The 13,476-nt window shown below is 48.2% G+C and overlaps 1 protein-coding gene across 9 annotated transcripts; it reads left to right on the forward strand.

Annotated features, from left to right (window-relative positions):
- The first annotated feature begins 2,619 nt into the window (after positions 1-2,619).
- On the forward strand, positions 2,620-10,771 carry TCF24 (transcription factor 24). 9 transcript variants are annotated; one of them, XM_087735386.1, is made up of 5 exons: positions 2,620-2,970; positions 4,923-5,008; positions 6,019-6,114; positions 7,028-7,437; positions 9,983-10,771. In XM_087735386.1, exons 4-5 carry the CDS (start codon positions 7,054-7,056, stop codon positions 10,094-10,096), a joined length of 498 nt encoding a protein of 165 aa, XP_087591512.1. In that variant the 5' UTR covers positions 2,620-2,970; positions 4,923-5,008; positions 6,019-6,114; positions 7,028-7,053; the 3' UTR covers positions 10,097-10,771. The 9 variants fall into 9 exon arrangements, with proteins under 9 accessions (XP_087591512.1, XP_087591521.1, XP_087591493.1 ...); XM_087735395.1 differs by lacking the exon at positions 2,620-2,970 and adding an exon at positions 3,362-3,407; XM_087735367.1 differs by lacking the exon at positions 2,620-2,970 and adding an exon at positions 3,818-3,935.
- Positions 10,772-13,476: the final 2,705 nt, after the last annotated feature.

Genomic DNA, 13,476 nt, shown 5'->3' on the forward strand with positions numbered 1-13,476 from the left:
CAGCCAAGCAACTTGCGTCTTGCTAAAGCAAACCCCTATCAAAGTTTTCCACTGGTGAAATAGCAAAGTGGGTCACGGTCTCGCTGGATCTAATCTCCCTCTCACTTTTTATATTCCGGAATAGCTTGGCTACATCCCAGCTGCATACGTGTGTCTTTAGTCCCATCCTTTGCCCTGCTCTAAACCCCTGCGTTTTAAGTCTGCAATCCCCCTTGAGTGCAACCGTTCGCGCTGTCATTTATTGCATAAATACTCCCCGCTTCTCCAGCTCCAGCAAAGCCAGCCCTTCCCCTGCTCGGCTCCCGCGCCGCTCGCCCGCGCTGGCTGCAGCAGCGCGCTTCTCACCTGGCTGCTAGCGAGGGGAATGGGGCCAGGTCTCCTGGGGCTCTCATCCTTCACCCTCGTTTTCCTTTCTCTTTTCTTAGAGCGAGAACGGCCGAGCTAACGGAGACCCTTTCAAATTGGACACCTTTCTCGTCATCTACAATGGGAGGGTTTAGAAGTAGTTCCTTAAATATGGGTGGGTATGAAATGGAATTACGCTGGGATCTCAGCACCTCTAAGTCTTTAAAAAAAAGAAAACCTTAATATTACACTCTAAGACTTGTGTACACACACGCACTAGAACAGAGCCCTTCTGATACATATTTTAGATATATTTTAAAAGTAATTACTACTAGGAAAAGTGGATGCTTCTTGGTGGTAGCTGGGAGAATGAAATACTGAACTCACTTAAGCTTCATTTTTGCAACTTGCCTCCGAAAATGTTGTGTTTTTTTAAAAAAACATTTATTTTAAAATATTTGGATTTATGAGTGTGGATGGGAAAATCTAGAGAGAGGACAATTTTAAAGGGGGGGTAAGAGATGGCATTTGAACTTGTTGATTGTTTTATGTCTGTTAGTGAAAACGTTCACCAAAATTGTAATTCAAAATGACATTTTGATTGAGGCGACATTTTTGGAAGCTAAACTACTTTGATCAGCAAATTTGGAAGGAGAGCTGAAATTGAAAATGTTTGTCCTGTTTTCTTTTTCAGTGTATGCTGCAAAATCTTTCTTGCAGCATACAGGAGAGGCACTGGTGTGTTCTGGTATTCCAGTATTAAGAAGCAGCTCTACGTTTAGTAATTTAGAAAATACAATAAAAGGCGTTTAGCTACACGGTAATATAACATATTTAACATAACTGCAGAATACGCCGTGGTCCTACAACACACCAACATGGCATTTGAAGCAAGGAAAAAAAGGTATTTAATTGGAAACTTTCGAAATACTCATTTGGATTTGGAATGCACTCCCATCACAAAATGCTGAGTTTTCCCCATGAAGCAGAAGTGCTGAATTTGAACCTATTTCGCCTCTCCCGTGGCTGCGCCTCGCCTTTGGTTCGCTCCCAAGCTACGGCTGGAAGCAGCGGGAGCGGATCAGGCGCAGCCCTTCTCAGGCTCTGCGCCAAAACTGTTTCACCCGGACAAGCAACATTTCTGCTGGTCCGTCAGTAGTAGCCATAGCCACGCTTCCCCTTGCCAGCAGACAAACATGCTTGTGAAGTCCTTATACAGAAATGGGAATGGGAGAGAATGAACAAATTGGAAAGAAATACCGTGAACGTTCATGCTGAACCGTAGCTGTAACACCAGAAAATAATTTGACGTGAAGGGAGCAAAGTGTACCTGGATAAGCATCGCTCTGTCTCTAGCAGAACTTTGTCTTACCTAAATCACACGGGAAATCTGGCCCCCCCTGTGGCCCTGGCGTTTCTCAGATTTGAAATATACTGTGGAAGGTAAGGCAGGAAAGTCATTCTCAGACATTTAGCTGGGAAAGGAGAAGGAGAAACAGCTGCAGCAGCTTGTTACAGCTTCAGGCTTAAATAGTGGGTCGATACAAGAAAATAAGCCCTGGATCTCTTGGTGGTTACAACGGAGGAGGAGTCTTCTGGTGGGAGAAAGTCTTGATGGGGCAAAGAGCAACTCTCTCTACCCTTACATCCACTGGGTGGGGTTTTTAATGTATCTGAAGGACCTCTGCTTTGGTAACAGTGTTAGCAGCCAGGGTGGCCTCTCCAAACCCCGCTCGCAAACCTCGCTAGGCAATCTCTCTAACCGCGCTCCGCAGCCGGCTGGATTTGGAGTTGCCAAAAGATGGTAACGGGGGTTCCACCACGTCCCTTCCAGCTCCTGCCGCTGGATTTCCTGCGCTGAGGCTGAACTCGGCGTGCGTACAACGGGAAGGTCAAAAAAATACATCATTTTACGTCACCGATTCCATTAGAGCAGAGAAAAAGAGCACAGCGCTCACGATCTGCTAACTTAGGGTGGCTCGGGCAGTTAAGACACCTCCCTCCAAGGCCTCTGTCTGTCGCTGACCCAAGTTAACGTTGCCGAGGGTCCCGCAGTCCAGCTGAAAGTCCTTTTGGGGCAGACGTTTCTCGGGCGGGCAGGCCTAGGGCTCCTCCTGGGGACACGGGAGAGCCGATGCCCGGGCTCCTGTGCTGCACCGAGTCAGCGCGTTTGGGGAACCGGGGCTGGGAGGCAAGTCTCCCTGCGCCCGGGGAGGCCGGCATCGGCTCTCCCGCACCGCAGCGCCGTGTCAGCCAGGGGGGCTCGGTTGCAGAAGCGCCTGCTCCAGCCCCGGCGGCTGGCTGAGGGAGCTTCTGAGCGGCTTTCGCCGCAGGCAGGTGCCGGGGATGCCGGCTTGCGCTGGAGGCAGACCTGGAAGCCCGGGGGCGGCAGGGCGGGCCGGGGTGCGAGGCTGGCTGGGCCGGCGGCTTGGAGGCCTCCGCCGCCCCCCAGGAGCCGCAGCTCCTTCTGGGCAGCTGGAGGATGGCCCGCGGCGGAGGGGAAGCCCGCGGCGGAGGTGAGGCCCGCGGTCACGGCCCCGTAAATCCTGACGGAGCAGCTTCTGTCAGGGTAACTGCTGAGGGAAGAAGGGAAGCCCCTACCGAGGCAGCCAGCGCCGGGCAAAGGTAAACCTCGAGGCACAGTTTCGCTTTTCGTAGTTCAGTCCACCTCCCTTGAAGCAGCCCGATGGCACCCTCGCCACCGGCCCTCTCCGCCTCGGCGGGGCTGTGGCTACCACCCCCGGGCGGGAAGGCCTCGGCGGGGCCGCGGCTCTTGCTCGCCCCCCCTCAGCGGGGCTGTGAAACACTCGGGCCGGAGCCTTTTGCTGGGGCGGGCTCGCCCGCTTCGTGCCGCCCCGAGGGCCGGCGGCCGCTCACCGGGCCGGGCCCGGGGCGCGGCGGAGGTGCAGCAGCCCCGCCGGAGGGGCTGAAGGCGGGCGCCCGGCTCCCCCTGCGCGGCCGCGGCCGCCCCCGCCGGGCCCTCCCGCCCCTAAATCATCCCTTCCCGGGACTTCCAATTATCGCTGAAGATGAAGCCCGTAATTTTCTTGGCTGCAAAAGCGGTAACGAATCGCGCAGACTTTGTTTTTCTACTGCTCCCGAGGCTTGATTTATTGTGTCTCCGTTATCGCACGATCGGGCTTCGTTCAGCATGTTTTTCTGGGCTAATTCCCTACCCCCGCTATTTACTTTGACTGTCCCTTCTCATTAACGTTGCTAATTTTTAATTGCTCCCCCTTCACTTCCAAACCGCCGCGGTCGCGCCTCATCCCCTTCGTGTTTGCAGCCCCGCGTGTGGGTCGGTCCCGCGGGGGGCGCCCGGCAGCCGCCACCCGACCCCCGCGGCCGCGGGACGGGGCCTGGCCGGGGGGGGCGCGGGCGGAGGAGCGGGACGGGACGGGACGGGACGGGAGGCGATGCCGCCCCCCGACAGCTCCGTGATTAATGGCCCGCCCGGCGAGGGGCGGTCGCTGCCGCCCGGGCGGGCGGGGGGAGCCCGGCGCCCAGGTGCGACCCAGCCCCGCCGCACCCACCGGCCGCCACGGTTTATAAGCGGCGCCGCGGGGCCGGGCCGGCAGTGACCGGGACCGGTAAGTTCATCCCCGGGCCGGGGACCGCGGGCTCAGCCGGGGAGGCGGCGGGGGGGCCTCGGCCTCGGCGGGGCGGTCAGCGCCTCTGCGCCCTTGGCAAAGCGCGTTCCCGTCTCGCTGCTCCAGAGCGGGTCTCGTCCCTAACCGTTACCCGAGCAAGGTCTTTTTAACGAACGATGCAAAATAATACAGATTCACTGTATTTTTTCCCCCCAAGGAACAGCTGAAGAGGCTGCGAGGAAGTTTATCGCAGGTTTCCACTTATTTCTTTTCAGGTTGCATGCTCTGCTCTGGCGTTTTCGATCTTTTTCCTTGTCCGTGTGGGTAGGTTGCCTCCATCGCTGCTCCACTCACAGGGAATATAGGACTAAAATACGTGTTGTGCTGTTTTCTTCGGTAAACATATTACATTTAAACCCGATTATGTCTTTGTAATGGCATGTAAAACCCCGAACGCCTCAGCTGGCATTAGAAATACTGCGATAGAAATGCTTTAGAAATAATATAAATACTTTAACTTACTTCCGCACCCCCATTTCCAGGTCTCTCTGCACGCCGGGCAGCAAGCGGGCGTTCGCAAAAATGATTGCAATTATCTTAAAAAAGCAAACCTCTTTCTTGTAAAATTTTAAAGGGGATTACATGGAAACTGACTGTTGCCCAGAGGCACTTTATTTTCTTTAGTTTTCAGCAATGGTTTTTTGGACCACGAGGTTTGGGTGATGGCTGGGCTTTACTGATCGCACCGGTGCGGAGGGCGACGCTGCCCGGCCCCGGCACGTAACTAACGTGGTCCTGGCTCAGGAACCGCCGTGTTTCGGCTACACGTGTGTCCGTGCCTACAGTAGAGCCCGTGTTTCTGCGTGGCAGATTTTCGCGGGCCATTTGCCGTACGTATTTGATGGGAAATCTGACAGTGAAGAATTTATTTCAGAGGGAAACCTCTCATTTCCACAGCTGAGATTTTTGCCTTTTTTTTCCCCATAGGCGCAGGATTTCATCCGATGTAGACGTGAAGCTTCTAAACCAGAAAATTCTACTTGAAGGGGCGCCCAAAGAAATGTGGTTTTTAGGTACGTGCATTTCTGTGTGCTGTACGTCACGTAAAGTCATTCTAGTGCTAAATTTGGTGACACAGCAACACAGCAAAATCAAAACTGCGTGCAAACCAGCCCCGGTCCTGTGTTTCAGTCGACGAGCAGGTACTTGTACTGACCCAGTCTGTCTGTATCCTTGCATAATTCAGACTTTTCCAGTAATCAGGGAAGACTTCTTCATTTCGCTGGGATTTCGATGGGATGGCAAATGAGAAATCCTGCTGATAACCCTGAAATGACAGACGACTTTGCTGTATTTTGTGATTGTATTGACTCTGCAGTGGCAACAGAGATGATTTTTTTTTTTTTTTTTTGCCACTCAAGTGCATCTAGATCTGACTGTCAGTTAACATGGTGAGAAAATTAAAAAAAAAAAGCACAGGGGACCTTTTTTATATTAAGTTAAAGGAAATGGCCAATTCAAGGACCATTTTTCAGCCCTCACTCAAGACAAGCTCATGTGGACTTCATGTGAGTTTTATTTTATATAGGTCGTAATTATCACTATAAAAAAGAATAATGAGTTTTTTTCCTTTTGTTTACAGCTATAACGCACACGGAGTATTTCACAAATAATTTCAGGCTAAATTTGACTACTATTTGAGAGAACATTACCTGATAAAACTCTGAGTCAGATTAACAGCAAATGAATCACAATAAAACACCAAAAATAATAATGTCTTCTAAATACCATCAAATTAGAGCATTGCAAAAAAGGTTATTTAGAAACCTTTCCTCTTCTCAGCTATAAATCTTTGGCTGGGTTCATTGTCTTGGGTTTTTTGCCTTTATCAGCCACAGTTAGACAGGGACATCAGTGGGACTTCAGCACGTGGTTGAAAGGCTTTGTAAAATTAAGGGCTAATTTTTGGAAATTTAGATCTTCAGTCATTTACGTGCATCGATTTTACTTAAATTTTTAAAATTACATAGTATTTGAATGAAATTAAAAGTTTTAATAGCTTGTTCTTACCCTTGCTGTCTAGCTGGGCCATCCCAGAAAGAGCCGCTCCCAACACGTGAAAGCCGGGATCTGTCTGAGACGTCTCGAAGGGCTGCTTGACTAAGGACAACAGGGTCAGGTATTCTTCTGGCTAAGAAGTTTGGGGAAATACTGGTTGAATTGCATTTTGCTGTGGAACTGAATGAATGAAACGACGGTGAGTTTTATTAGAGGCAGAGCTGACTGTCTCTTCTGAAAGTTGGGGAAAGACCTTGCAGTCATTGTTTTCAGCTTTGCTCAAAAGGAGCTTTTTGCTGTTGTTTCCAAAGGGTTCTTTTGCCCCCCAATGGCCAAAATCCAGTTTACAGGATGCTTTTATGTTTGAAAATGTAGAAGCTCCAGGATAAGCACAGAAATTCTTGAGTAGCCTTAGGGGTGGGAGGACAGAAGTTGGTGGCTGATCCTTTAAAATCGTGGACCAAGCTTTGACCTTCAAAAATTCAGTACTATGCTCCGTGGCGCCATTCACCGCTGCGTCTGAAAATGGTTTTCTTTTTGTAATCCATGGAGCACTGATCACTTAAAAGATTGTCAATAAAATGGTGGCAGGTAAATAGAAAATAGACACATAGTCCCACATCCCAAATCATACAAATAATGTGGTTTTAAAAAAAAAAAAATCGCATTTAGCCTAATTTTTAGTTGATTGTAACTGGAAGCTACCGGGGCAGTGCTGCTCAGTGTTGCCTGGTGGATTTTCTCAGAAAAGCCGGGTGATCTTTGAGCTAGGAGTGATTCAAAGAAATTGCTCTGTGTAATACTGTCCCCCCCAAAATTAAATCTTTGTGAAGAGTTTAACTTCTGTTTCTGTACCTGTGTGTGACATCAAGTTTATAAGCAGCAAGCAGAGGAGCAGCTTACAGCTGCACAGCCGCATCCTGGCTTTTTCTGGCGCGGGCAGCCCTCACATTTCTGATAATCTCTGGTTTTAGGAAGCGTTTGCTTCAGCGCAGCGTGGCGGCTGGCTTTAGAGATGCTCTTGTTGGTTGCAGGACCCTCCCTGCCGGGGAAGTCACCAATGGACTGTGGACACTTAGCGGAGAGCAGCGAGGAGATCTCTGGCCTGGGTGCAGAGCCCGATTCCTTGCTGCCTTCTGCTGCCAGCAGCAGTTCCTGCCCGCCCTCGGCGGCGGGGCAGCGGGCCGGGGCTCCTCCTGGCAGACCTGCCGCTGCGAACGCCGCTCGAGAGCGCAGTCGGGTTCAAACCCTGCGCCATGCCTTCCTCGAGCTGCAGAAGACTCTCCCCTCGGTGCCGCCCGACACCAAGCTCTCCAAGCTGGATGTGCTCCTCCTGGCCACCACCTATATCGCGCACCTCACGCGCAGCCTTCAGGATGAGGAAGAGTCACCGGGAGAGGGCTTGGGTACCCTCCGAGGGGATGGATACCTCCACCCTGTCAAGGTAGGAGAGCTGAGGAGCAGCTACCATCTTCTCTCAGTGAAGAAGTAAATAGGTGTTAAAGATTTCAAGCTTCTTTACCTTGCCAGAGTTAATACACGAAAAGACTGCCTGCATTAACCGTTGCATCGAGGTGCTAGGGGCCTGATGGAAACGTCTCAGAGCTTTGTCCCTCCAGCTTCAGGGACTTTGCACAAAAATATCAAATACAGTGTAGGCCCAAACCCAGTGGGACGTGGTCCCTTGGAAGTGAAGGCAGAGGGCAGCGCCAGAGGAGCACGAGCACCTCGGTCTGCCCGTGGAAACCTTGGGGATCCCCCACCGAGCCCATCGGGACCCACCGCAGGGGATGTCTGCGGTTGCGGGGATGTGCTGTCCCACGGCGGCCGCCCCAGCCATGGCTGGGCCTGCTCTGGCTCTCCTGAGGCAGCCAAGGTGTGGGAGGTGGCGTTAATTACTGGCCACATGTTAATTCCTTCCATGAAAGTGCTTTTCTGATGCATTTATTTCGTCTACTTGGTTTACGCTGCTGTTGCTCTTCCCTTTGTCAAAATTCACGGCGATGCAGAGGGGATGAGAAAGGGGAGCCCCTCTTGGAGGGGGCCTGGGGCTGGAGACTGGTTTCAGATGCATTGCTTAGTGACTGACGGGGCTCTTAAATACCACGGGGTATTTTCTTTGGCTCTGGTCTCAGGGAGTGAGTCAGAGCACTGGCATGGTTTTTTTTCTTCTTTTTTTTTAAAGTCTGGTGAATTCAGAATGATTTAATTAAGATTAATTTGTGAAGTAATCTCTAATTCCTAGAAAGTGACTAATTCACAGAGAGTTTCTTGTTCGCAGTGTTGGGTCGCTGTAAAGAGCGTGATGTGAACGTAGGCTTCTGAGGCCATTTAAATGATTAGGAGGCTCATTAAGAAAGCAAAACCTTTACATCAATTAGAAGATGGCTATAACTTAAGGAAAAAAAATATCGTGATGTATTTCAAAATAAGTTTTAAGTAGCTTCTGTTGGTTCCCTTGGTCAGAGTGAAGGGACACAGGTCTCTTAGGGTACTTTTTATCAGCTGCCAACTATTAGTGGCAGAAAATACTTTTAAATAGTTATTACAGCAGTTAAATGATCCAGATGCAGATTTCCTGGGCTACTGGTATATGGCAATACTGGATTCATCTAGCAATTATTTTTTATAATCTTACTTATGTGCCATTTACCTGTATGTAGTTTTGTAAAGATTCTATGAGTCTAACCAATCTTTCAAATTATTCCTGGTAGTAATTTAGTTTTTTTAGTTGGCACTAGCACAAAAGTGTCACGGGTAAATTGTAGCACATGCGTCAAAAAAAACCCCAAGTGCAGGATATGAGACAGCCAGTACAGATAAGGGCTGTAACTACGCTCATATATCAAGCACAGTAACTCCAAATAGCGAGGAAAGTAAAATATCAAGTACAGTTGTGTGTGCACCAAAAAAAAATATGGTTAATGACTTTAAACTGAGGTGTCTTATTGGTAACGCATTCATAACATCACTCTTGAAATAAAAATACTGAATGAGATTGTACTGTGTTTCCAAGTGGGAATATGCCGCTTCATTATGTCTTTAAATAGAAGAGCTGAGATCTAACTGCAGTATTAAGCCCCTCTAGTTTTTAGGGCTCTCTTTCATTACCCACAGGAAAGGTGCCAGCCTGTTCCCAAAAGTATCTTAAAAAAATGTTTCTTCTTTTGGACCAACATGCCGGCTGTGTTTCAGGTATTCTTGCATCAGCTGTGTATGTATGGCCAGTTGTCTTTTCAAACATCCAGCTCTCTAATAACGAACTCAGCACATCAAACTGGAGCCGAGTGCTTCCTCCCAGGAGAAGGGCGCACAGCTGCAGGGCCACTTGCAGTAACTCGCTCGCGTTAAGAAACTCGAGCTGTAAGAATAGATGTTTAACGCCAGTCTAACTGATTATTCCAATAATCAATGAATGGAAAGATGAATTGTCTCCTCTGAAATCATTGGAGCTGACCAAGAACAAGAAGCGGTCAGTGCTGAAGACCACCAAGGAGCAATTATATTAAATTCCCTCCAGCAGAGTCTTCAGCAGCCCCTGTGCTGCGGTCGGTGTTGCGGGGGCTGGCAGGAACGGGTAGGCACGCAGGGCTGCCATCTCCACGGGCGTCGGTATATTCCCGCGGCATCCCTGGCACTGTAGAGAGGACGCTCTGTTTTATTCTACCAACAGAGCACCCACTATACAAATTGTGGCACGACGACTGGTCAGCGTGACTTACTCCGGTGCGCTGGGTCCCGGGGGGTTAGGAGCTGTGCCTCGCCGTTAATTACCAAAGAGAATACTCAGGCTGAGGTTCCCTTAACAGCTTCTAACGACATTTTTCCAACAAAGGACAAAATGGGAACTTTCCGGCAATAGCAACAGTTTCCTATTTTCTCGTATTGTGATTCCACCAACATTTAAAGCTTTGAGAACGACACTCAGACTGCTCCTACCCACGCAGTTCCCGTGTATCTCAGGGCTGTGCCTGTCTCCTCTCTTGCAGAAGTGGCCAATGCGTTCCAGGTTATACATCGGAGCTACAGGACAGTTTCTGACTCACTCGGCACAAGGAGACGGCGCAAACCAAGGAGAAACATCGACAACTTCACAAATCTAATCTCCCTTCTCGCTTCTAAAAAAAAAGTTATTTATTACACCTTATATATATTTAAGTTAAGAAATAATATCTACAGACAAACTATAATTGCTGAAATACTGTTTGTAGAGGAGAAGGAATTGATTCTTAAATGTAATTAATACCTCATTAAGTTAATGTGATGCATGATTGGTTTCTGTCATAGAGGACGTTGCTGGGCTCTGCACTGGGGGAAATGAAGGTGATGGCAGTCGGCACCAGCAGGAGAGGCAGCCGCCAAGGTAGAGCTGCTGGCAGGACGGGGAACCTGCAGAAAAGGGGGAGAAGGGGAGCGATGCGGCACGGGCTTAGCGCAGAGCAATACCGGCCTGGGGGAGAAGCAAAGGGCAAGCCTAAAAATAGCAATGGAAATCCTGCGTGCACTTTTTTTCACTGCGCGAACGCAATGGCCGAAACCCCCCTGGCTGCGGTTGTCGGGTCAGGGCTTCATCCTTTGGGTAATATTAATCTTAAATGTAGGTAGTTATTCCGGAGAACGCAGATGCATGTTCACCTCAAGTAAAAACGTGCCGACATCTCTCCCGCGTACACGCGGCGCCACGTACAAGAGACACAAACCGCTCTGTACATTGAGTATTGCTTGTGTTGAGCCGTACGATGGTGTTGCATGTTACAGGGTTTAAAATGTGTTTACGTGTTACCCCAGTACAACCGCTTGTCTGCTCAAGGTACCAAGGTTCATTTACCTTGCCTTTTAGCAGGTTCGTGCATTTAAGCAAATGAGCCTTAAGCATCGGCTTGTCCGTAGCACGTTTTTCACTTAAACATCTTCTACGTTGAGGCAAGAAAAGCTGAAATGAAAGGCACAAATGCTATCTAATGTATCTGTTCTGTAAAACACTGTACTTCTCATAGTTCGTTATTGCTGAAGTAAACATTTTATTAAATATTATTCAGTGGACATTATGTATTTATTGAGTTGCGAAATCTATCAGTTTCTCATTGTACAGGACTGATAGTTTCTAATAGTAATATTTGACATTTAGAGCAACTTCTTTCTGAAGGACTTCCTCAGTTTACTTCTTAAAGTTACATTTGGCAGAAAAGGAAAACACAAATACTAGCAAGAACAACCTTTTTTTTTAAAAAAAAAAAAAAGTCATTTTATTGCTTTCATTCTTGAGTCAAAGTCGTGATGCGTTTCAGAGGTACTGAGTATGTCATTGCAAGCTGTGTTCAGTATCGCAGAAAATCAGGCCTGCGGTAGAAGAAAGTATATAAAAACTAGCAGAGCCTTGAGAAGGAGCTGGACAAACCAGCTAGGAGATGCGAGAGCTGTAAAGTGTGGTAAAATCTGGAACTGCCCTCCACCCCTGCAGCATTCTGAGCTTTTTAAAAAGATTATTCTTTTAAACAGTAAAAATACTTTATATTTGAACTATTTTAGGCATGTATTTCTTATTTACAATTGTAAGTGGTTTATTATGAGAATTACATAGCCAGAGCATCATTCAACCACACAAACTCCTGTATTTTGTGGGGAAAAAAAAAATGTGTACAAAAGGGGCAGTTTTGCCTAGACAAGTATCTACTCTTAGGTAAATAAGAGTTTGACTTTTAAAAAGAACTGTACTCACTTCCCATAGCAGTAAAAAGTGGGTTAGCACCACCTCTTATGGGGACAGCTGTTCATATTCAGAGATATTAATGAGGAGATGCGAGGGAGTTGTAAAGGTGACACTAGTTCAGGAAGATGAAGGAGTGACAGAACAGTCGGGGCTTCCAGGAATACTTTGCTGTAGAAGATGAAGGCGTAAGGCACAGCTTACGCTTTAGACTGATAAAATGACAAGTAGCAACGTTGAAGCACAGAGAATTTGGTCTAGTTTTATATGTCACTGAGATCTAAATGAATGGCATCAGGTCAGGGAGAAAAGGACAAGCGAAATCTCAGCCAGAAGTCAACATCAAACCCGGAGCTGCCACTGTGTAGCAGTGGTCTGGTAATGAAAACAAACCACATATGATCATGCATACAAATCATGTGGGGAAAACACAAAACGCTGTGGTGTTTTGCATGGTTTGCATGCTCTTACCTAGCACAGAGGTGCTGGTTACTTCACAGGCTCTTAAAGAATACACCTGGAAGGGGCAGAATTCAAGAAAAAAAAAGGAAAAGACACCCCCCACCCCCTCCCAGCTTTTAAAGGCTTCTTCCATTAAATGTAAGTGAAAGATTCTGACTGCTTATGCATGAAGCAAGCATGAAAAGTGGATGGGAATAAGGGTTAGAAACATGGAAAGTTAGGAACGGATGGCTTGGAGAAAACATCGCTACTCAGACTTTTACTGGAGTACGGGAGGAGTTTTTACAGTGGTCAGAAGCCAGCCAGTGAAATGGAGCAGCAACCACCAGAGGTACTTTGCACCTACAACATTTGTATAAATTGTGGCCGCATCCATGACAATGCAAAGACCTCAGCAGCATTTTATAGATGCATTAAAGGATAGTAAGAACATGCAGAATTAAAACAGCAGTTTTTTACTTGAGAAGAACTCCCCATATTGATGAGTTGGGATTTTTTTTTTTCCCCGAGACAGATTATTCTGCATCAGCGGCAAATGTTTATGCCTTTCCTCCCAGAGCCAAGACACCAGGTTAGGCAACTCGCTCCCTTTGACCAGCCCAGGAGCTCTTGTCTTCCAGAAATTTACACCAGGATGGAAGCAGACCCTCTGAACCTGTTTGCTTCAAACCTGATGTTTGGATCAAACATGGCGTTTCTTAGGAACAGTTTGTATCCTTGTATACGGAGACAGAACGGTTTGGCGTTTGGCACTGGAAATAGGCCTGTGTTTAGGAATAAAATTCTGCAATGGTCGCGCATTGCTACCAAAAGGAACCGTTTTTTCATGGCGTAACTTCAGGATCTCCGCAAACCTCAGTTACTGTCATCGCAGCTTCTCCTTCAGAGGGATGGGACCGGTGAGCTTCGCACGGCCGTACGCAAACAACCCGCCTACGCAAAACCTGCTGGATACAGGTCTTTCTTTTTTGCTCAGACGCGCAGCTGTAACTACAACGCTGTGCCCTCCGGCCCTGCATCGCCTTCTCTGAGCGCACCCCCCGCCAATCGCTCCTTCGTCCCTCAGGGACCGTTAAGGACAAAGCGCTCCTTGTGCTTGTCTAAACCAAAGAACGACAACACCAAAAAGGTGGATTTTCCACGGCTTTGACTTCTAAAAGACTGACTCTTCAGTGAGAACGGAAGCATTTTAAGGTTGAAAAAGCTGGGTTTTATTAAGAATACTGTGGTATGTTAAGACACAGCAAAGAGCAAGCGATGGTGCTTCCACCCCGGGTAGTCTCGCTCACTTTCTTAACCCGCCTGGCACAAGCT

The sequence above is a fragment of the Nipponia nippon genome, unplaced genomic scaffold (genome assembly GCF_047370975.1).
Source record: "Nipponia nippon isolate SJK-2023a ecotype South Korea unplaced genomic scaffold, ASM4737097v1 scaffold_1, whole genome shotgun sequence".
In the NCBI taxonomy this organism is placed as follows: Eukaryota; Metazoa; Chordata; class Aves; order Pelecaniformes; family Threskiornithidae; genus Nipponia; species Nipponia nippon.

Excerpts from the sequence above, each read along its gene's own strand:
- TCF24 (XM_087735386.1), top strand. The coding sequence starts at position 7,054 with ATGGACTGTGGACACTTAGCGGAGAGCAGCGAGGAGATCTCTGGCCTG. Across the intron at positions 7,438-9,982 it reads GATACCTCCACCCTGTCAAG|AAGTGGCCAATGCGTTCCAG; the intron begins GTAGGAGAGCTG and ends CCTCTCTTGCAG.